The sequence below is a fragment of the Schistocerca piceifrons genome, chromosome 2 (genome assembly GCF_021461385.2).
Source record: "Schistocerca piceifrons isolate TAMUIC-IGC-003096 chromosome 2, iqSchPice1.1, whole genome shotgun sequence".
NCBI lineage: Eukaryota > Metazoa > Arthropoda > Insecta > Orthoptera > Acrididae > Schistocerca > Schistocerca piceifrons.
Genome location: NC_060139.1, coordinates 100,589,032 through 100,611,334, shown reverse-complemented (window position 1 = coordinate 100,611,334; position 22,303 = coordinate 100,589,032). Strand labels below are relative to the sequence as shown.

At 43.9% G+C, this 22,303-nt stretch overlaps 1 protein-coding gene across 1 annotated transcript in view; it reads left to right on the top strand.

Annotated features, from left to right (window-relative positions):
* The window catches only part of LOC124777166, a 686,524-nt gene that overhangs the window by 223,878 nt on the left and 440,343 nt on the right, over positions 1-22,303 (top strand). Inside the window, exon 3 of the mRNA XM_047252473.1 lies at positions 18,650-18,848. Coding sequence (XP_047108429.1) covers positions 18,650-18,848 — 199 coding nt within the window. The remainder of the gene's footprint in view (positions 1-18,649; positions 18,849-22,303) is intronic.

Sequence of the window (22,303 nt, the reverse complement as noted above, 5' to 3'; positions counted from 1 at the left end):
TCTCCAAAGGTCTCTTTAATTTTCCTGTAGGCGGTATCTATCTTACCCCTAGTGAGATAGGCCTCTACATCCTTACATTTGTCCTCTAGCCGTCCCTGCTTAGCCATTTTGCACTTCCTGTCGATGTCATTTTTGAGACGTTTATATTCCTTTTTGCCTGTTTCACTTACTGCATTTTTATATTTTCTCCTTTCATCAATTAAATTCAATATTTCTTCTGTTACCCAAGGATTTATACTAGCCCTCGTCTTTTTACCTACTTGATCCTCTGCTGCCTTCACTACTTCATCCCTCAAAGCTACCCATTCTTCTTCTACTGTATTTATTTTCCCCATTCCTGTCAATTGCTCCCTTATGCTCTCCCTGAATCTCTGTACAACCTCTGGTTCTTTTAGTTTATCCAGGTCCCATCTCCTTAAATTCCCACCTTTTTGCAGTTTCTTCAGTTTTAATCTACAGGTCATAACCAATAGATTGTGGTCAGAGTCCACATCTGCCCCTGGAAATGTCTTACAATTTAGAACCTGGTTCCTAAATCTCTGTCTTACCATTATATAATCTATCTGAAACCTTTTAGTATCTCCAGGGTTCTTCCATGTATACAACCTTCTTTCATGATTCTTAAACCAAGTGTTAGTTATGATTATGTTGTCCTCTGTGCAAAATTCGACCAGGCGGCTTCCTCTTTCATTTCTTACTCCCAATCCATATTCACCTACTATGTTTCCTTCTCTCCCTTTTCCTACACTCGAATTCCAGTCACCCATGACTATTAAATTTTCGTCTCCCTTCACAATCTGAATAATTTCTTTTATTTCATCATACATTTCTTCAATTTCTTCGTCATCTGCAGAGCTAGTTGGCATATAAACTTGTACTACTGTAGTAGGCGTGGGCTTCGTATCTATCTTGGCCACAATAATGCGTTCACTATGCTGTTTGTAGTAGCTTACCCGCATTCCTATTTTCCTATTCATTATTAAACCTACTCCTGCATTACCCCTATTTGATTTTGTGTTTATAACCCTGTAGTCACCTGACCAGAAGTCTTGTTCCTCCTGCCACCGAACTTCACTAATTCCCACTATATCTAACTTCAACCTATCCATTTCCCTTTTTAAATTTTCTAACCTACCTGCCCGATTAAGGGATCTGACATTCCACGCTCCGATCCGTAGAACGCCAGTTTTCTTTCTCCTGATAACGACGTCCTCTTGAGTAGTCCCTGCCCGGAGATCCGAATGGGGGACTATTTTACCTCCGGAATATTTTACCCAAGAGGACGCCATCATCATGTAATCATACAGTAAAGCTGCATGCCCTCGGGAAAAATTACGGCTGTAGTTTCCCCTTGCTTTCAGCCGTTCGCAGTACCAGCACAGCAAGGCCGTTTTGGTTATTGTTACAAGGCCAGATCAGTCAATCATCCAGACTGTTGCCCTTGCAACTACTGAAAAGGCTGCTGCCCCTCTTCAGGAATAGGACCAGGATTTTCTCGGGTTCTCTGCCAGATCTTTTGCTGAGGTACAACGGTGATACTTGCAGGCTTCGCGCAGAGATCTTCTCACAGACGCACATGTCGCTACTGACATTTACTTGTTGTCATTTGCGCTTTCTCTTTTGAACCGAGAGTGCAGCATGCTCTGTTTTCTCATCAGTTTCCGAATCTCGTTATTAAACCATGGTGGGTCTTTTCTGTCGTTAATCCACTTACTAGGCGCATAATTCACTAGACTACGATTTACAGTCTCGTTAAAGTTTGTCCATTATACCTCGACATCAGTCTTACTGGGACTAAATGATGTCCGTACTTTGTCTTTCCTTCTAGCAGAAATACTCTCCTAGCCCTCTTGACTGATTTACTAACCTTCGTAACCAGAGTTACTATAATGACATCATGACCGCTGATCCCCGTTTTTGTACTGACGTTGTCGATAAGGTCTGGGCTATTAGTAGCAGAACGTAGACTGCTACACAGGAAGGCAAATGTTCCACAGGAACGAAAGCACATCGGGTTTGCCCCAAGAAGGTGTAATAAGACCTGTAATATTTTCGGTACATCTAAGTGACTTATCAGTCGCGTTCAGCAGCACTGTGATATAGTTCGGCGCCGACGATGCTTGCTGTTGTACACAATAAAGCATAATCATTGGACGATTACAGGGAATGCAGAAACCTTTATTGTAATCAATCTTAGCCATCTTTCAATGTAAATAAATGTACGGTAGCGCCTAGAACAAAGAGAAAGACTCCAAAGGCAACTGAAAACAAGATTAGTGGTGAACGCCTTGGCACGTCACGTGTGTATATACACTGCGCAACAAAATTAAACGATCACTTTTTCGAAAACCGTAATTGTCTCCCATTGCGACGCACAAGTTTGAAATTTGGCTCAAAGGTGCCTATAACACCCTCTGTAGAGGTGAAAAAGCATACCATCCTACGACGATTCATACAGCAAGGTGTTCACAGATGCTAAAATAGGCCACAGCTCATAAGTTCATTTCAGCTGTAAGATGAATTAGTGAAGTAACATTGGCACCAAATTTCACCACAGCTCTGCCTAAAGCAGCCGTGGACGTGTTAAACACTGAGAAGGTATTAACCACATTTCAACGTTTCTTTTTATGTCCCTGCCACGGAGATCAGCACCGTGACAACCATATTTGAAATCACGCGGTCTTCTTGTGGGTGACCGAGGAAAACGTTTCGGACACACCGCCGCTCAAAACGGACACGAAAAGGCCTCATGGCGTGGCACGAATGACTTCAGTGGAACCATTCCCTTCTCTGGAGCGTTGATCGCTACACATTTCGCGGCTGACAATGACATTTCGCAGAGCGATGAACAACGGGAAGCCGTTGTTGAGAGTGTTTGACACTGCTAACACCCTCGGAAGTTTCAAGCATTCTCTAAGGTGATTGTAGGGTTGCATCCCAATCGAGCATGATCGCACCCCCCTTGGTGTGTAGCGTGACCACAATTTTTGCTCTCGTGTAGGCGCTGGAACCTCTAGGGAACGTTCAAAACCGGTAGACGAAACCTGAATGTAATCCGAAGCAACTTTTTCAGCCCTTCTGTTTTTCGACCTCCTGTGGCATGATCTCGCGGGAGTGTAACATTAACACGTGCGTGAATAAAACGGCAAAGGAACCCTGACTCCCACGTCCTCGTTCTTCGGCATCAACGTTACAAATGTACTTGTCGGTAACTTCGACACGAATTCATTCAGCGTAGCGACTGTTCTAGCGCCTGCAGATAGACAAACCACACCAAACTGGTGCCGAAGTGGATGCCTAACGCTCAGGCGCTAGAGCTTGCGCCAGTCACATTTGGCGTCGATATTTCTGAAGGTAAATTTCTAACGTGCTCAACAGACGTGCCCTGTTGGGTAAATTTAGGGCATCTATGCGCGAAGGAGACTATACGCCAATTCTCCTGCCGCCGTCGTATATCTAGCATAGGGATCATGAAAAGGAGATAAGAAGATTAATGCGCGTACAGCACCATATAAACGGTCGTTTTTACCTCGCTCAATATGCGAATGCAACAGGAAATAATATCGATAAGACACTGCTCTGCAAAACTTAAGGATGAGGTATGTACGAGGGCTATTCAGAAAGTAGGGAATGTTTTCCTCTGACGCCGCTAGGCGCGCGCCGATCGCGTCTATTTTGGTATGTGCGTGCTCGGCAGCTCAGTCGGCATCCATCCGTGACAGCGGGAACATCTCTGCGCGTCTGGTTTTTTCGATATTCGAATTTTAAATGTGTGCTGCAATCTAAAATCCCGCCAGTTGTGTGGTGTGGTCTGTGATACGGTTTTTGTTGGCAAAAACCTAAAACCTATAGAAATTTATCTTGAACTGTGTGAAGTGTACGGAAACAACGTAATGAGTGAATGTTCCATCCGGGAATGGTGCATTCGGTTTAAAAATGGCCGACCCAACGTCCATGAAGAAGAGAAGAGTGGACGCCCGAGCACTGTGACTGACGATATTGTCGCCAAAGTTGATGAAACGATTCGTGAAAACTGTCGCTTCACAATAACGGAGCTTTCACTTTCTTTTCCACAAGTTTCACGAACTTTGTTGTTCGAAACTGTCACACAAAAGCTAGGCTACCACAAATTTTGTTCACGATGAGTGCCCAAAATGCTTACAGAGCACCATAAAGAACAGCGAATGGGGCCACTTTGACATTTCTGGAAGCATACCACAAACATGTTGATTCATTACTGGATCGAATCGTAACCGGTGACGAGACTTGGGTGAGAGACAAAATTACAGTCCATGGAGTGGGGGCATACAACGTCCCCCCAAAAACCATGAAAATGTATGAAAACCTTGTCAGCAAGGAAGCTGATGGCGACAGTGTTTTGGAATAGGCAAGGTGTGCTTCTTATTGATTTTCTCGAACGTGGAGGAACCATAAATTCTGCCCGGTACTGTCAAATCTTTGCACAGCCTTAGAAGAGCAGTTCAAAACAAACGCCGAGGAAAGCTGACGTCCAAAATTTTGTTTTTGCTAGACAATGCCGAACTCTGTAATTCCTTCAAATGGGAAAATTTCCCTCATCCGCCCTACAGCTCCGATCTTGCACCAAACGACTTCCACTTGTTTCCCAAGATCAAGAACTAGCTTGCAACGCAGCACTTTGATGACGACACGGAACTCCAGGCGGGCGTGACTCACTGGCTGAAGATTCAGGCGGCAGAATTTTACGATGAAGATCGTACAAAGCTTGTCCACCGCTATGAAAAGTGCCTCAATGTGTTTGGTGACTACATGTAAAAGTACACTTCTGGCCATTAAAATTGCTACACAAAGATGAAATGAAGATGATAAATGTGTATTCATTGGACAAATATATTATACTAGAACTGACATGTGATAACATTTTCACGCAATTTGTGTCCATAGATCCTGAGAAATCAGTACCCAGACAAACCTACTCTGGCCGTAATAATGGCCTTTATACGTCTGGGCATTGAGTCAGAGACAGTTTGAATGGCGTGTACAGGTACAGCTGCCCATGCAACTTCAACACGATACCACCGTCAATGCGAACAAGAGGTGACCGAGACGTGTAACCAATGGCACCCCGTACCATCACGCTGGGTGATACGCCAGTATGGCGATGACGAATACACGCTTCCAATGTGCGTTCAGCGCGATGTCGCCAAACACGGATGCGACCATCATGATATTGTAAACAGTACCTGGATTCAACCGAAAAAAGGACGTTTTGCCATTCGTGCACCCAGGTTCGTTACTGAGTACACCATCGCAGGCGCTCCTTTCTGTGATGCAGCGTCAAGGGTAACCGCAGACATGGTCTCCGAGCTGACAGTCCATGCTGCTGCAAACGGCGTCGAACTGTTCGCGAAGATGGTTGTTGTCTTGCAAACGTCCCCATCTGTTGACTCAGGGATCGAGACGTGGCTGCACGATCCGTTACAGCCATGCGGATAAGACGCCTGTCATCTCGACTGGTAGTGATACGAGGCCGTTGGGATCCAGCACTGCGTTCCGTATTACCCTCCTGAACCCACCGATTCCATATTCTACTAACAGTCATTGGATCTCGACCAACGCGAGGCTACAATCCGACCTTTATCCAAGTCGGAAACGTGATGGTACGCATTTCTCCTCCTTACACGAGGCATCACAACAACGTTTCACCAGGCAACGCCTGTCAACTGCTGTTTGTGTGTGAGAAATCGGTTGGAAACTTTCCTCATGTCAGCACGTTGTAGGTCTCGCCACCGGCGCCAACCTTGTGTGACTGCTCTGAAAAGCTAATCATTTGCATATGACATCATATTCTTCCCGTCGGTTAAATTTCGTCTCTGTAGCACGTCATCTTCATGGTGTAGCAATTTTAATGGCCAGTAGTGTAGTATGTCAGTCGCTCTTTCAGATGTATATAATAAAATGTATTTTTTTAATGCCAAATCGTTCCCTACTTTCAGAATAACCCTTTTATAATAACGTATTAACAACTGGGTGGTAATGAATGAAAGTGCGGGAGTATGTTTCCAGAGGTCTCCCTGTCATGCACAGGAAGCTGGACACCAGATGGCCTAAGGCCGGCGTGACTGTAGCGCCAAATGCGGGTGGCTCCGCAAGACGAGGCGGTTCAAGGAACTGGAAAAAGTGTGTGATAACCAGCGAGCAGTTGCTGTGCTCTGTGCTAATGTTATTCATTACAACATGGTCCAGAGACAGCAACTGGATGGCTTCAGAGGACGAAGGATAATGGACACACTGGAAGGACGAAGCTTGACGAGTGTAGACCAGGAGTTTCGTACTGTCCGCAGCAGTTCCTAAATAATGGAACGCTGCATGTCATTCTCAATGGAGAGAAGTCTTCCGAAGTAAGAGTGATTTCAGGTGTGCCGCAGGGGAGTGTCGTAGGACCGTTGCTATTCGCAATGTATTTAAATGAGCTTGTGGATAACATCGGAAGTTCACTGAGGCTTTTTGCGGATGATGCTGTAGTATATCGAGAGGTCGTAACAATGGAAAATTGTACTGAAATGCAGGAGGATCTGCAAGGGATTGACGCATGATGCAGGGAATGGCAATTGAATCCCAATATAGACATGTGTAATGCGCTGCGAATAGACAGAAATAAAGATTCTTTACCATTTGCCTACAATATAGCAGGTCAGCAACTGGAAGCAGCTAATTCCATAAATTATCTGTGAGTAGGCATTAGGAGTGATTTAAAATGGAATGGCCATATAAAATTAATCGTCGGTAAAGCAGATGCCAGACTGAGATTCATTGGAAGAATCCTAAAAAATGCAGTCTGAAAACAAAGGAAGTAGGTTACAGTACACTTGTTCGCCCACTGCTTGAATACTGCTCACCGATGTGGGATCTGTACCAGATAGGGTTGATAGAAGAGATAGAGAGGATCCAAGGGAGAGCAGCGCTATTCGTTACAGGATCATTTAGTAATCGCGAAAGCGTTGCGGAGATGATAGATAAACTCCAGTGGAAGACTCTGCAAGAGAGACGCTCAGTAGCTCCGTACGGGCTTTTGTTGAAGTTTTGAGAACATACCTTCACCGAGGAGTCAAGCAGTATATTGCTACCTCCTATGTATATCTCGCGAAGAGACCATGAGAATAAAATCAGAGAGATTAGAGCCCACACAGAGACATACCGACAATCTTTCTTTCCGCAAACAATACGAGACTGAAATAGAAGGGAGAACCGATAGAGGTACTCAAAGTACCCTTCGCCACACACCGTCAGGTGGCTTGCGGAGTATGGATGTACATGTAGATTGTTTGACGTACATGGTGACAGTTCTGAACCACAGGCATTCCTGGCTGAAGGGAAGGAGGTGGTCGATCACGGTCAACAGGTGACCGCTACGTTGTGCAAAAGGCAACAAAGGACCCACGTGACACAGTGGGTGCAATTGCACCCACATTTAAGAGGACTGCAAGGCGCGCATTTACACACTCCCCAATAGCACAACGACTGCACTGGTGTGCGTTGTGTTCCGCTGACACTCGGAAATCGACAGTACCATTTGCGATGGTGTCAGGACTGGAACAACAAGGAGTGGGGTCGCGTGCGCTTCTCGAATTAGAGGAGGTACAGTCCACCGTATGGCGGGAGATGAAAACACGTAATACACCCATGAACCATGGAGCTTGCCGTTGGTGGGGAGGCTTGCGCGCCTGAGCGTTACAGATAGCCGTACCGTAGGCGCAACCACAACGGACGGGTATCTGTTGAGAGGCCAGACAAACGCGTGGTTCCTGAAGAGGGGCAGCAGCCCTTTCAGTAGTTGCAGGGGCAACAGTCTGGATGATTGACTGATCTGGCCTTGTAACACTAACCGAAACAGCCTTGCTGTGCTGGTACTGCGAACGGTTGAAAGCAAGGGGAAACTACAGCCGTAAATTTTCCCGAGGGCATGCAGCTTTACTGTATGATCAAATGATGATGGCGTCCTCTTGGGTAAAATACTCCGGACCTAAAATAGTCCCCCATTCGGATCTCCGGGCGGGGACTACTCAAGAGGACGTCGTTATCAGGAGAAAGAAAACTGACGTTCTACTGATCGGAGCGTGGAATGTCAGATCCCTTAATTGGGCAGGTAGGTTAGGAAACTTAAAAAGGGAAATGGATAGGTTAAAGTTAGGTATAGTGGGAATTAGTGAAGTTCGGTGGCAGGAGGAACAAGACTTTTGGTCAGGCGAAGACAGGGTTATAAATACAAAGTCAATTAGGGGTAATGCAGGAGTAGGTTTAAAAGTGAATAAAAAAATAGAAGTGCGGGTAACCTACTACAAACAGCATAGTGAACGCATTATTGTGGCCAAGATAGACACGAAGCCCACACCTACTACAGCAGTACAAGTTTATATGCCAATTAGCTCTGCAGATGATGAAGAAATTGATGAAATGTATGATGAAATAAAAGAAATTATTCAGGTAGTGAAGGGAGACGAAAATTTAATAGTCATGGATATCTGGAATTCGAGAGTAGGAAAAGGGAGAGAAGGAAACATAGTAGGTGAACATGGATTGGGAGTAAGAAATGAAAGAGGAAGCCGCCTGGTAGAATTTTGCACAGAGCATAAATTAATCATAGCTAACACTTGGTTCAAGAATCATAAACGAAGGTTGTATACATGGATGAAGCCTAGAGATACTGGAAGGTATCAGATAGATTATATAATGGTAAGACAGAGATTTAGGAACCAAGTTTTAAATTGTAAGACATTTCCAGGGCAGATGTCGACTCTGACCACAATCTATTGGTTAGAAACTGTAGATTAAAGCTGAAGAAACTGCAAAAAGGTGGTAATTTGAGGAGATGGGACCTGGATAACCTGAAAGAGCCAGAGGTTGTAGAGAGATTCAGGGAGAGCATAAGGGAACGATTGATAAGAATTGGGGGAAGAAATACAGAAGAAGAAGAATGGGTAGCTTTGAGGGATGAAATAGTGAAGGCAGTAGAGGATCAAGTAGGTAAAAAGACGAGGGCTAGTGGAAATCCTTGGGTAACAGAAGAACTATTGAATTTAATTGATGAAAGGAGAAAATATAAAAATGCAGTAAATGAAGTAGGCAAAAAGGAATACAAACGACTCAAAAATGAGATCGACAGGAAGTGCAACATGGCTAAGCAGGGATGGCTAGAGGACAAATGTAAGGATGTAGAGGTGTATATCACTAGGGGTAAGATAGATACTGCGTACAGGAAAATTAAAGAGACCTTTGAACAAAAGAGAACCACTTGTATGAATATCAAGAGCTCATATGGAAACCCAGTTCTAAGCAAAGAAGGGAAAGCAGAAAGGTGAAAGGAGTATATAGAGGGTCTATACAAGGGCGATGTACTTGATGACAGTATTATGGAAATGGAAGAGGATGTAGATGAAATGAAATGGGAGATATGATACTGCGTGAAGATTTTGACAGAGCACTGGAAGACCTGAGTCGAAACAAGGCTCCGGGAGTAGAAAACATTCCATTAGAACTACTGACAGCCTTGGGAGAGCCAATCCTGACAAAACTCTACCATCTCGTGAGCAAGATGTATGAGACAGGCGAAATACCCTCAGACTTCAAGAAGAACATAATAATTCCAATCCCAAAGAAAGCAGGTGTTGACAGATGTGAAAATTACCGCATTATTAGTTTAATAAGTCACAGCTGCAACATATTAACGCGAATTCTTTAAAGAAAATGGAAAAACTGGTAGAAGCCGACCTCGGAAAAGATCAGTTTGGATTCCGTAGAAATACTGGAACACGTAAGGCAATACTGAACTTACGACTTATCTTAGAAGAAAGATTAAGGAAAGGCAAACCTACGTTTGTAGACATAGAGAAAGCTTTTGACAATGTTGACTGGAATACTCTCTTTCAAATTCTAAAGGTGGCAAGGGTAAAACACAGGGAGCGAGAGGCTATTTACAATATGTACAGAAACCAGATGGCAGTTATAAGAGTCGAGGGACATGAAAGGGAAGCAGTGGTTGGGAAGGGAGTGAGACAGGGTTGTAGCCTCCCCCCGATGTTATTCAATCTGTATATTGAGCAACCAGTGAAGGAAACAAAAGAAGAATTCGGAGTAGGAATTAAAATCCATGGAGAAGAAATAAAAACTTTGAGGTTCGCCGATGCCATTGTAATTCTGTCAGAGACAGCAAAGGACTTCCAACAGCAGTTGAACGGAATGGATAGTGTCTTGAAAGGAGGATATATGATGAACATCAACAAAAGCAAAACGAGGATAATGGAATGTAGTCGAATTAAGTCGGGTGATGCTGAGGGAATTAGATTAGGAAATGAGACACTTAAAGTACTAAAGGAGTTTTGCTATTTGGGGAGCAAAATAACTTATGATGGTCGAACTAGAGAGGATATAAAATGTAGACAGGCAATGGCAAGGAAAGCGATTCTGAAGAGGAGAAATTTGTTAACATCGAGTAGATATTTAAGTGTCAGGAAGACGTTTCTGAAAGTATTAGTGTGGAGTGTAGCCATGTATGGAAGTGAAACATGGACGATTAATAGTTTGGACAAGAAGAGAATAGAAGCTTTCGAAATGTGGTGCTACGGAAGAATGCTGAGGATTAGATGAGTAGATCACATAACTAATGAGGAGGTATTGAATAGAATTGGGGAGAAGAAGAGTTTGTGGCACAACTTGACTAGAAGAAGCGATCGGTTGGTAGGACATGTTCTGAGGCATCAAGGGATCACCAATTCAGTACTGGAGGGCAGCGTGGAGGGTAAAAATCGTAGAGGGAGACCAAGAGATGAATACGCTAAGCAGGTTCAGAAGGATGTAGGCTGCAGTAGGTACTGCACAGGATAGAGTAGCATGGAGAGCTGCATCAAACCAGTCTCAGGACTGAAGACCACAGCAACAACAACAACATCCAGGAACACTGTTTAACGTGATGAGGTGGTCCAGATGTTATGGTGTGGGAAGATACAACGTTGCGTAGGTGTAGTGACCTCTGAATCTTTGAAAACTGTCCCCTCACCGGTCTACGTTATTGTGACGCTGGACTCCTTCCCTATGTGCGTCTTTTCAGATGTGCGTTCGGTCCTGACTTCATTTTTGTGGATGATAATGCATGACCGCGTCCAACAGCGCACGTGGAGGAACTCTTGGGAAGAGATGATATTCGCTGAATGGACTGAAGTCCCTCCGAGTTAAATCTCGTCTAGCACGTGTGGAGTACGCTGGGGAGACTTATCACAGCACGTCCACGAGCACCAACGATCATCCATCAGTTGTCAACCGCACCGGTGAATGAATGGAACACCCTCTGAAAAGAACTTCTTGCCCACCTTGTGGCCAACATCGCAACATGTTGCAGAGCGTGCATTGCCCTCCGTAGTGATCACACCCCCTATTAAGAACCATGTTCCGTCTTTCTTAATGTCCGGCAGACCACAATGAATAGCGGTGATTCCACTGTAATTATTGTCTTTGAATAAAGTCTCACTTCTCTTCATTTTATTGTGGATTTCTTCCATTTACCTTCGTATTATTCTGTAGAAGTTCTTCCCATGTATGGTTCAAGTTTCGTAGAGCTATGTCATTTGGCAATCACACATCACGCGAAAGTTGCTTTCTCCTTAAGTTTTGCACACCAGTGTATTACTACGGTACATGTCTGCCAGTCACGTACAGTTGCTTGCGGAGTGTATAAACAGGTGTTCAGGCTATATGGCCCCTTGGTAACTGCAGCTACATAATTTTATACACTGGTGCTCCAGATCTTGATTCTCAGAACTGACTATTTGATGTTGACTACTCAGACATTCTTACTAAACAAAAATAGACTAGTGAGCAAAACTGAAGCATGCATATTAAGAACCATTTTGCACCGTTTGTGATGTCCAGGGTACCAACAGGAATCATGGTGACTTTAGAGTAAACATTGTCTTTGAATGAAAGTGTAATTTCTATTCATCTCATTGCGTCTTTATTTCACTTACCTTCTGTACCATATCTTTCCATGTAAGGTCCAAGTTTCATCGAGCTATGTTACTTGGCAGTGATACATCACGCGAAAGTTACTTTTGTTGTTAAATTTTGCATACCAGTGTGTTTTTCTACCTTTCTTAACATCCCTTTTAATACCTGTAGCCATTAACGCTGTGACAGCTTTATGTTCAGTGATGCCCTCTATTACGCTAACTAGTTCGAAAAGTTCAGGACAGTTTGTTGCTATGAGGTCTAAGACTTTATATCTTCGCGAGATCTCTAGCTACGTGCTAGAAGTAATTTTCGGATAAGACATTGAGAATAATGCCACACGAATATCGGCGTCTCTGGCATCAGTTTTGATCGCATGACTCTCCCATTTTGTATCTGGCAAACTGAAGTCTCCCCCTATCACAATGGATTGATGAAACCTCCCCAACAGGCCCAACAGGCCTAACGGTACCGACCGGCCGCCGTGTCATCCTCAGCCTATAGGCGTCACTGGATGCGGATATGAGGGCATGTGGTCAGCACACCGCTCTCCAGGCCGTATGTCTGTTTCTGAGACCGGAGCCGCTACTTCTCAATCAAGTTGCTCCTCAGTTTGCCTCGCAAGGGCTGAGTGCACCCCGCTTGGCAACAGCGTTCGGCAGACCGGATGGTCACCCATCCAAGTACCAGCCCAGCCCGACCCCCGACAGCGCTTGACTGCGTTGATCTGACGGAAACCGGCGTTATCACTGCGGCAAGGCCGCTGGCACACAATGAAGTGATGAGCAAACTTATTCTCTATCTACGGCAAGTTCTCTCTGAAACACTCTTCCACTAAAGCTGCTGAACCAGGTGCTCAAGAAAAACATCCGATTACTATCTTTGACCCTCTTTTGATGCTTAACTTCGCCCATATAATTTCACATTAGGAATCCGCAATAACACCACTAGACACGATGGTTCTTCAAAGAAGGAAGTTACCCGTGTTGTCCTACGCTAACAACAGTCGCCAATTGTCTGGGCTTCCCGCAGACACAGTTCTGCTGCGGTACGTATGACAGGTGCATCACAGTGAGGGAGCGAAAGGGCATGGCAACTGCAAGAGAATTCCAAAGATAGAGTGCGTGGAATAGCATGGTTCTTGTGGGCGACATGTCTAAACTCCACACAGACTCCTCCTGAAATTCTGGCGCTATATAGACCAAATGCAGTGTCGCGTCCAGACACAGTGACGGGGTGGCAACATTTTGACAAACGTTGCACACACGTGGGTGATGCTGGTCGGGAAGGGAAGCCATTGACATCGACCACAGACGACAATGTCCAAGTAATCGAGGAAATGATTCGCAGCTAACTCAGATTTTTCGATGAAGAGGATGTTCACACAGCGGTTCCCGAAAGACGCCGTGACCATGGATCGGATTTCTAACGTCGATGAACTGAACGATTGATAGACCGGTCCGAACATTGTTTACAAAAACTTAGTGACTATGCTAAAAAGCAGTGTCACTTTGAAGTGTAGTTAAGCATTCAATAAAAGTTACATGGCCTGCCATAATGGTTCCTTTGGAAGGGCACGGCCGACTTCCTTCCCCATCATTCCCTAAACCGATGAGGCAGATGACCTCGCTGTTTGGTCTCTTCCACCAAATCAGCCCAACCCTGCCATAATTATGTGTAACTTACTTTTTATAGCCCCTCATATTATAGAATTATTTACTGTAATAAACACGTTGCCAAAATTGTTGTTTATCCTACCCTTGCGATATATATTCCAATCTGAATTTCGAATTTCGTTGCGAATCATTCCGGATCCAACCACCTCTCCGTCCCTAGTACTGCTTAGGGATTATTGCCCGCAATAGCGGTACCAAATCTAGGACCTTCCCATCGACGCTCCTGCAGTTTACTATCATGCTAACCTTTAATTTTTCCGATATACGAGACAGATCTCGCTCAGAACAACGTAGCTGGACTTCGATTTCGGCAGATGATTCATCACTGATCCAAAGGAGTGCCTCCTCTAACGTAAAACAACTGGAATGTACACAGCACTTGTACTCCGCGTCCTTTGAGTGGTGCACGTCTGATATACTGAAGGACTCTTCACAATTCTCCGCCCTATAGCGGAGGTCGAGCATTTCGTATTCAGTATCGTCGTAGAATCACCTGAGCCTTTTGTTTTGACCTCCCACAGTGTTTCAGACCAAAAGACTGAGAAGGACTGTGGGTTCGATGGTGCACACAATTGGTTACAAACAATGAAATACTCGTAAAACGTACTCATCTTCGTTTTACTATTTTATTCAGTCGTTGTATACCACATGATGTTTTCCTGCAAACGTTCATAAGGTTCTTTAGTGTTCACCACCCATTCATAAATAAATCACTATTTCCGCTGCAAACATTTTATTTTAGGTTCTTGATTTTGTCCATCATGTAAGAACAACACAATATTGTCATCCTCGGATAGTTAAGAGTTACACTGGCTACAATGAACCTTCACCTAGAAACTGCACTCGTCATAATTCCAAAATTCAGCTGACTCATCGCATAAGCTCAAGGTGGGACGTTACAAATGGTACTGTATAACATTTATAAGTCTAACAGCACTACAATTTCTTGATATAAATGTTTCACAGTGGTTAGTATCCTATTAGCATGGCCTATTTAGCAGTTATTCATGTACGAATAGTTACCCATTGCTGCACTCACATATCAGTAGTTTTGTTATGATGAGCGAAGGTGAGTAAGCAAGCTGTTGTATGTGCAATAATGTCAGCTCCCTTCAAGCGTCTGTCTGTTCAGGCAAATGCAAGTCGTGATGTGCACCCTGCCCTCTTTCACTTAACTGTCTGAATGCATGGTGCGACGACACATGCAGAACCACTGCCGTGTGGCACGTGCGGAAGGGTGTTGGCAGGACTGTGCATTTACGCATTGTGCTATTGGAGTGCCTATACGTTATATAGTGTGTATATTATGCAATAAATTTAATGATTTTTAAGGTGATTTATGTTCACTCATGTAAAGAAAGATGTTTCATTCCCTAATTCCCCCTTTTAGGGAACGACTTTTCATTATTATTATTTTTTTATTTTTTTACTTTGTAAAATATCGTATGATCTTCCCCAGGGTTCGAGATAACGCCATACTAAATTTCATCGAAATTGGTTTATCAGTTTCGTCATGAAAAGATAACAGACAGGCATAAGTACAGAAGTATGGATTAAACACATTGATAGTATAAGCTTTGGATTCATTAAGTTGAATCGTGTTAATTAGACTGTATCAACCAATGAAAGTATTTTCACAAATATAATGGGAGTTAAAAAGTCAAAGAGTAAATAGCAGTTGCAAAGAGTAAACATTTTACTAATTCGCTTATTATACTGCACAGTTTCTAAAGTAGTCTACGTTCTTCCTCAGCATACAAGTTATCTCCGTACCAAATTTCATCAAAATCTGTTCAGCAGTTTAGTCGTATGTAAGAGGCAAACACTTTCGCTTTTCATCAATATGGATTCTTATTCATAAAGGTAAGTACAAGCAAAATACACTACTTCGACTTCATAAGGCTTGACATAGTCAACAATGTGGAACAGCGATCTTAATTTATTTATATGGAATAATTTATTTATTTATTTTTATTTTTATAATTTATTTATAAGGAATTTATAAAACGATATTACCGGTTTCAATTATGCTAATAATCATCTACAGGTCATAAAATATTGTTATAGAGTGTAATATGTGGCATGTTGAACATTGAAGTGCTGAGTCATAAAAATCAGTGTTACGCGCTGTAACAATATTTATGATTTGAAGATGATTGCTAGCACAATGGAACCGGTAATATATAACCTCTCGAATTTTGACTTTAGTTGTACAGGTGCCAAAACTTTTGCATGGAAACTAGGTAATTAATCATATTTTAATTAATTTGTTTTATGGATCATTATTAGTCATAATGGTAAGCAAAACGTGCAAAACTAATAGTTGTAATGTCATTTTATAGCAAATTTTCGAAATACAGCATACTGAAAACTGTGTTAAATAGGCAATGAAGCGCTAAGATTTGAACAATACATGTCTTCAGATACAAAATATGAAACATATGGTAGTGTGCAAGAATAAAATTACAGATACAATCAGGTTCAAATGGTCTCATAATTTGCAGAAAATGTTATCTCCCTTGCAAAAAGTATGTGTAAAATATTATGATCGTTTCTTATAAGAAAAAACTGTTCATATAGCAATTATTGTTAAAATATTAAACGTTAATTATTATTCTGAAACAGTTTGAGAGTTACATGAATAGTCTGTATGTGAATAAACGACAGTAGCAAAATAACATACGTAAGTTAAGTGTGTCGCAACACTAAGAAAATACAGCAAAAGGCCGTCAGCAGAAGTGACAGTATGACATTGAACATGTATTATGAACTAAAATATTTTCAGGAAGTGCGCGCTACAGCTCTTATGTATTTAAAAGAGTTCATATTACCGTCTTGAGCTGTTACTAAAATAATTTACTTCTACAACCTCATTTAGTCATATGACTATCAGCAGTTTCCTAAAAGTATTCACAACAGAGTCGTATGAATCTGTTCACAAATTAACGCCGATTACAGTTTTATCATGAATGAGTACAGTCCCTAACACAGTTTTTACAGACTGACGAGGTAATTTGTGTTGCGATATGAGAAAAGTGTATTATTAACGGTTTTATAGCTTGATCATAAGGATTTTATATTTCGATTAACATGATGGTAGTAGAAGGAAAAACCAGTCCAAGTTGCAAAACATTCTTCATTCATTCGATGACTAGTTTCGGGCCGAGACCCATTTTAAATCATCATAACAAAGCCAAAAATGGCGTTTTTGAAGACGTCGAAACTGTGCAGTAAATACACTACTGGCCATGAAAATAGCTACACCACGAAGATGACGTGCTACAGACGCGAAATTTAACCGACAGGAAGAAGATACTGTGATATGGAAATGATTAGATTTTCAGAGCATTCACATAAGGTTGGCGCCGGTGGCGACACCTACAATGTGCTGACATGAGGAAAGTTTCCAACTGATTTCTCATACACAAACAGCAGTTGACCGGCTTTGCGTGGTGAAACGTTGTTGTGATGCCTCGTGTAAGGAGGAGAAATGCGTACCATCACGTTTCCGACTTTCATGAAGGTCGGTTTGTAGCCTATCGCGAATGCAGTTTAGAGTATCGCGATATTGATGCTCGCGTTGGTCGAGATCCAATGACTATTAGCAGAATATGGAATCGGTAGGTTCAGGAGGGTAATACGGAACGCCGTGCTGGACCCCAACGGCCTCGTATCACTAGCAGTCGAGATGACAGGCGTCTTATCCGCATGGCTCTAACGGATCGTGCCGCCACGTCTGGATCCCTGAGTCAACGGATTTGGACGTTTGCAAGACAACAACCATCTGCACGAACAGTTCGACGACGTTTGCAGCAGCATTGACTATCAGCTCGGAGACCATGGCTGCGGTTACCCTTGATGCTGCATCACAGGCAGGAGCGCCTGTGATGGTGTACTCTAACGACGAAATTTGGTGTACGAATGGCAAAACGTCATTTTTTCGGATGAATGCAGGTTCTGTTTACAACATCATGATGGTCGCATCCGTGTTTGGCGATATCGCGGTGAACGCACATTGGAAGCGTGTGTTCGTCATCGCCATACGGGCGTATCACCCGGCGCGATGGTATGGGGTGCCATTGGTTACACGTCTCGGTCACCTCTTGTTCACATTGACGGGACTTTGAACAGTGGATGTTACGTTTGAGATGTGTTACGAGCCGTAGCTCTACCCTTCAAAATGGTTCAAAAACCTCTGAGCACTATGGGACTTAACTGCTGAGGTCATCAGTCCCTAGAACTTAGAACTACTTAAACCTAACTAACCTAAGGACATCACACACATCCATGCCCGAGGCAGGATTCGAACCTGCGACCGTAGCTGTCGCTCGGTTCAAGACTGTATGTAGCGCCTAGAAACGCTCAGCCACCCCGGCCGGCCCCGTAAAGGCTCGCTCAGATCAGCTTTACCCTTCATTCGATCCCTGCGAAACCCTACATTTCAGCAGGAAAATGCACGACCGCATGTTGCAGGTCCTGTACGGGCCTTTCTGGGTACAGAAAATGTTCGACTGCTGCCCTGGCCAGCACATTCTCCAGATCTCTCACCAATTGAAAACGTCTGGTCAATGGTGGCCGAGCAACTGGCTCGTCACAATACGCCAGTCACTACTCTTGATGAACTGTGGTATCGTGTTGAAGCTGCATGGGCAGCTGTACCTGTACACGCCATCCAAGCTCTGTTTGACTTAATGCCCAGCAGTATGAAGGCCGTTATTACGGCCAGAGGTGGTTGTTCTGGGTACTGATTTCTCAGGATCTATCCACCCAAACTGCGTGAAAATGCAATCACATGTCAGTTCTAGTATAATATATTTGTCCAATGAATACCCGTTTATCATCTGCTTTCCTCTTGGTGTAGCAATTTTAATGGCCAGTAGCGTATTTTACTAGCAGCTCAAGGCGGTAGTATGACATTTTTCGTGTATTACGAACTGCGTATGTTTGACACGGCTCAGCGGCCAGTCTGAGCCGGCCGGCACGTGTTCGTGTTGCAGCTGGAGTCGGCGGGCCTGGTGCTGTCGGTGGCGTGCCTGGGCTTCACGCTGGCCGTGTACGCGTGCCTGCCCACGCTGCAGAACCTGCACGGCCGCACGCTCATGTGCCACATCGCCGCGCTGCTCGCCGCCTACATCGGGCTCGCCGTCCTCAAGATCTTCACCGGCAGCCTGCGCAACGTGCCCTGCACCGTCACCGGTGAGTCCCGACACTGCTTCAGTCTGGAACCGCGCGACCGCTACGGTCGCAGATTCCAATCGTGCCTCGGGCATGGATGTGTGTGATGACCTTAGGTTAGTTAGGTTTAAGTAGTTCTAAGTTCTAGGCAACTGATGACCTCAGATGTTTACGCCCATCGTGCTTAGAGCCATTTGAAATTTGAGGCCGCGTCCATTGGCGTGGAGCGCTGAGACGAAACTGCTGCTACTGCCAAGTGGTACCGCTGGAACTGAAGTGCTGACGCGGCCAGATGGAACTGCCGGTATTGCCAATTTGAAGCGTAGGGCGTAACTGACGTTTTGCAGACAGAGAGAGATGATGCAGTGGTTTCCGCGCTGAACTCGCTTTCGGAAGGACGACGGTTCAAACCCACGTCTGGCCATCCTGATTTAGGTTTTCCGTGATTTCCCTAAATCGCTTCAGGCAAATGCCGGAATGGTTCCTTTCAAAGGACACGGCCGACTTTCTTCCCCATCCTTCCCTAATACGATGGGACCGATGGCCTCGCTGTTTCGTCCCCTCCCCCCACATCAACCAACAAACTACCTAACTTTTTGCAGTCTGGCGGTAGCCTAAATAGTCGAGAGTGGATGGGTATCCGTGTGGCGCTGAGATGGCACATGGCCTGGCACAGGTGAGTAGTGTCCTGTATCCACGGAATCTTTCATGACCCCTTGCTTCAGTAAAATATTCTCGGTTTGTAAGCTACCTGAACTTTGAATAAAATACTCGAGCTTTCAGTATCTGTCTCTACCATAGTCATCAAAAGTTAAAATTACAGACTGCCAGTGCAGGCACGGTGTTCTGCTTATATAGGTGCAACGACAGTGTCTGGAACCTTCCAGAGAAGGTCAAAGTGACGCATGCACGGATGGCAAATTGGGTAGCTCCTAGCAGTTCTGTCCCGCCGCGGCAGAGTGAGGTCAGATGGTGCACGGGCCCAGCACTACATTTGAAACCGCCACTCCTGCGTCCCTAGAAGTGTCTGGTTCCTGTGTTTACTTTCGTTCAGTGTCCAAAGCCCGCCCACATGCCCTACTAAATGTGGAAAATAGTGTCCTGCTGATAGCGTTCTCCGCTGCGTCAGGTACGCTGCCTGTCGATGAGTTGGCGCCCCCAGTTTCTGTAGAGGCGCCGTGTAACTCCGCGGCAAACAGCCCAGGCAATACACGGAGAATATCTCTGTTTTGATAAGAGCCATATAGGTATGTCCTCTTGGCGGGGCAGCTGCCCGCATAGCCTGCATGGTGAGCAGAGGAAGTGACTACCAGGTCGATATAGCATACACTGTTTGTGAAAAGATCGTGTTATGCCTACTAGAAACGACTGCCGCCACGTGTCAGAATTCGGCAACAGCAGGATCGTGTACTACAGAGAGAGCAGTTTACTGTTCTGCCATATTCCATCTCCCTTAGGTCGGTATCCAATGACTGTCATACAAATATGGAATTAATGGCTTGTTCGCTCAGTCTTGCAAAACCATACAATTATTAGTTGTCTCTAAATCAGTTGAGCTTGTGTGTATGTAGTTCAGAGTCAAAATTTCTCTTTATAGCAGATGCACAAAAGTGATTTAGTAAGTTTGAGAAACAACTCACCTTACTTCTCGATAGAATCTCCTTTGAGGAATATTCCAACGAACCTCCAGCTCTTTGATTCTATTGGAAAAATACGTTCTGTCAAACTCTGCAAAATACTCGTTGACTGCAACTGTCACTTCCTCACTTCATAAAAATTTCTTCCCAGTAAGACAAACTTTCAAGTTAGAGAACAGGAAAAGGTTACTTGTGGCTAAGTCTGGTGAATAGGGTGGATGAGGAGCCAGTTTAAAGAAAGCTCATGCACTCTAACTATTGTTATCGGTGATATTTGGGATGGTGCATTATCCTGGTGAAAGAGCAATTTCTTGCGTGCCAGTCTTGGTTTGCTTTCAGTCAACGCAAGTTCCAAACGTCCAACACTGAAGTGTTTAGGGTTCTGTTTTGGTTCTGTCTTTTTCCATTGTAATCTATGAGGATTATTCCTAGGGAATCCGAAAAAACAGTGGCCATCACCTTACCAGCTGACAAAATGATCTTTACCTTCTTCGGTGCACTTTCATCAGTATTTGTCCATTGTTTTGATTGTCGTTTTGACTCTGGTGTGTAATGATTGATCCAGGTTTCATCAACCGCCACAAATCGGTGCAAAAGTCTTGCGGATTGCAATTAAACATTGCCAGACTTTGTGTTGAAATGTTGTCCTTTTGGTCGATTGAGCAATCGCGGCACCCACTTCGCCCACAGCTTATACATAGCCAATTTTCCGCGGAGAATATTGTGCACTCACTCAGTTGGGATGTCTACAGTCTCAGAAATGTCACGAATTTTTATTCGGCGGCCTCGCATTACTATATCATGGATTTTGTCAGTGGTTTTCTTTATGATTAACTCAAGCGGACGGCCGGGGCGCACTTAGTCTCCCGTGCTTGTCCGACCACGATTGAATTCATTAATATGAAAGTACATGGTGCTAATTTCACGTAAACTTCATACAACTCTATTTTGATTTGTGTGTCACTCCGACACTTCAAATGAAAAAGTTTGATAACAGCACGAGCCGCGGTTTTCTCCATTTTCAATCGCAGTCTAAACCTTGATCAATTCGGACGCCTGTCAACAATGAACTGTATGCTGTACATTGTTCAAATTCTTTATATAATCCTTGGAATATCAAGCTTACCAACCATGAAAGTGCAACAAAAATATTCCATTTTCTCATGGAAATTTACCAAACTTATCACACCACCATCGTACATCCTAAAACACTTACTGACAGATTAAATGCGTGTTCCGAGCCACAATTCCTTACGTTTTCATTTCACATTTAGCATTCTTGCAATCTAGCACACACCTGTAATGTTTCATTACTGTGGGATCACACTGCGCTATCTTTATCTCTGGATAGTTATTACTGTAACGCAAACCTAAGGCAACAATTATGTCCCTTCCACTGCGCTCTTACATCTCGATATCTTCGCCCTTTCCAGCTTCCAAGGAGCCTCATGTATCTCATTTCCATTATGAATCTATACTTCTGGTACTTCTGGCAATATGCAACGCCAGAAAGAACAGTAAATATCGAAATTTTGCGTATTGTGCAAATACATGATTTAATTCGTAGGATAAGTGGGTGCATTTACACTGAGAGCTGTCACCTCTTGCAATAACATTAACGCAGCTCGCCATCAAGTGAACGACAGATAGTGATAAGTCACTGTATTCTACTTCAACTCTTAGAGCCAGAGTTCATCAGTAATAGTTGGTGACATACCAGTCTCATGGAAAACCGTTTTCAGTGGTAAGAGATCTGTAGAATGTGCTGTCAGGGGAAACACTCGAACACCGTTTGAATTGAGATAGGCCGGGACAGCACTGACATGTAAAGGTCTTGCG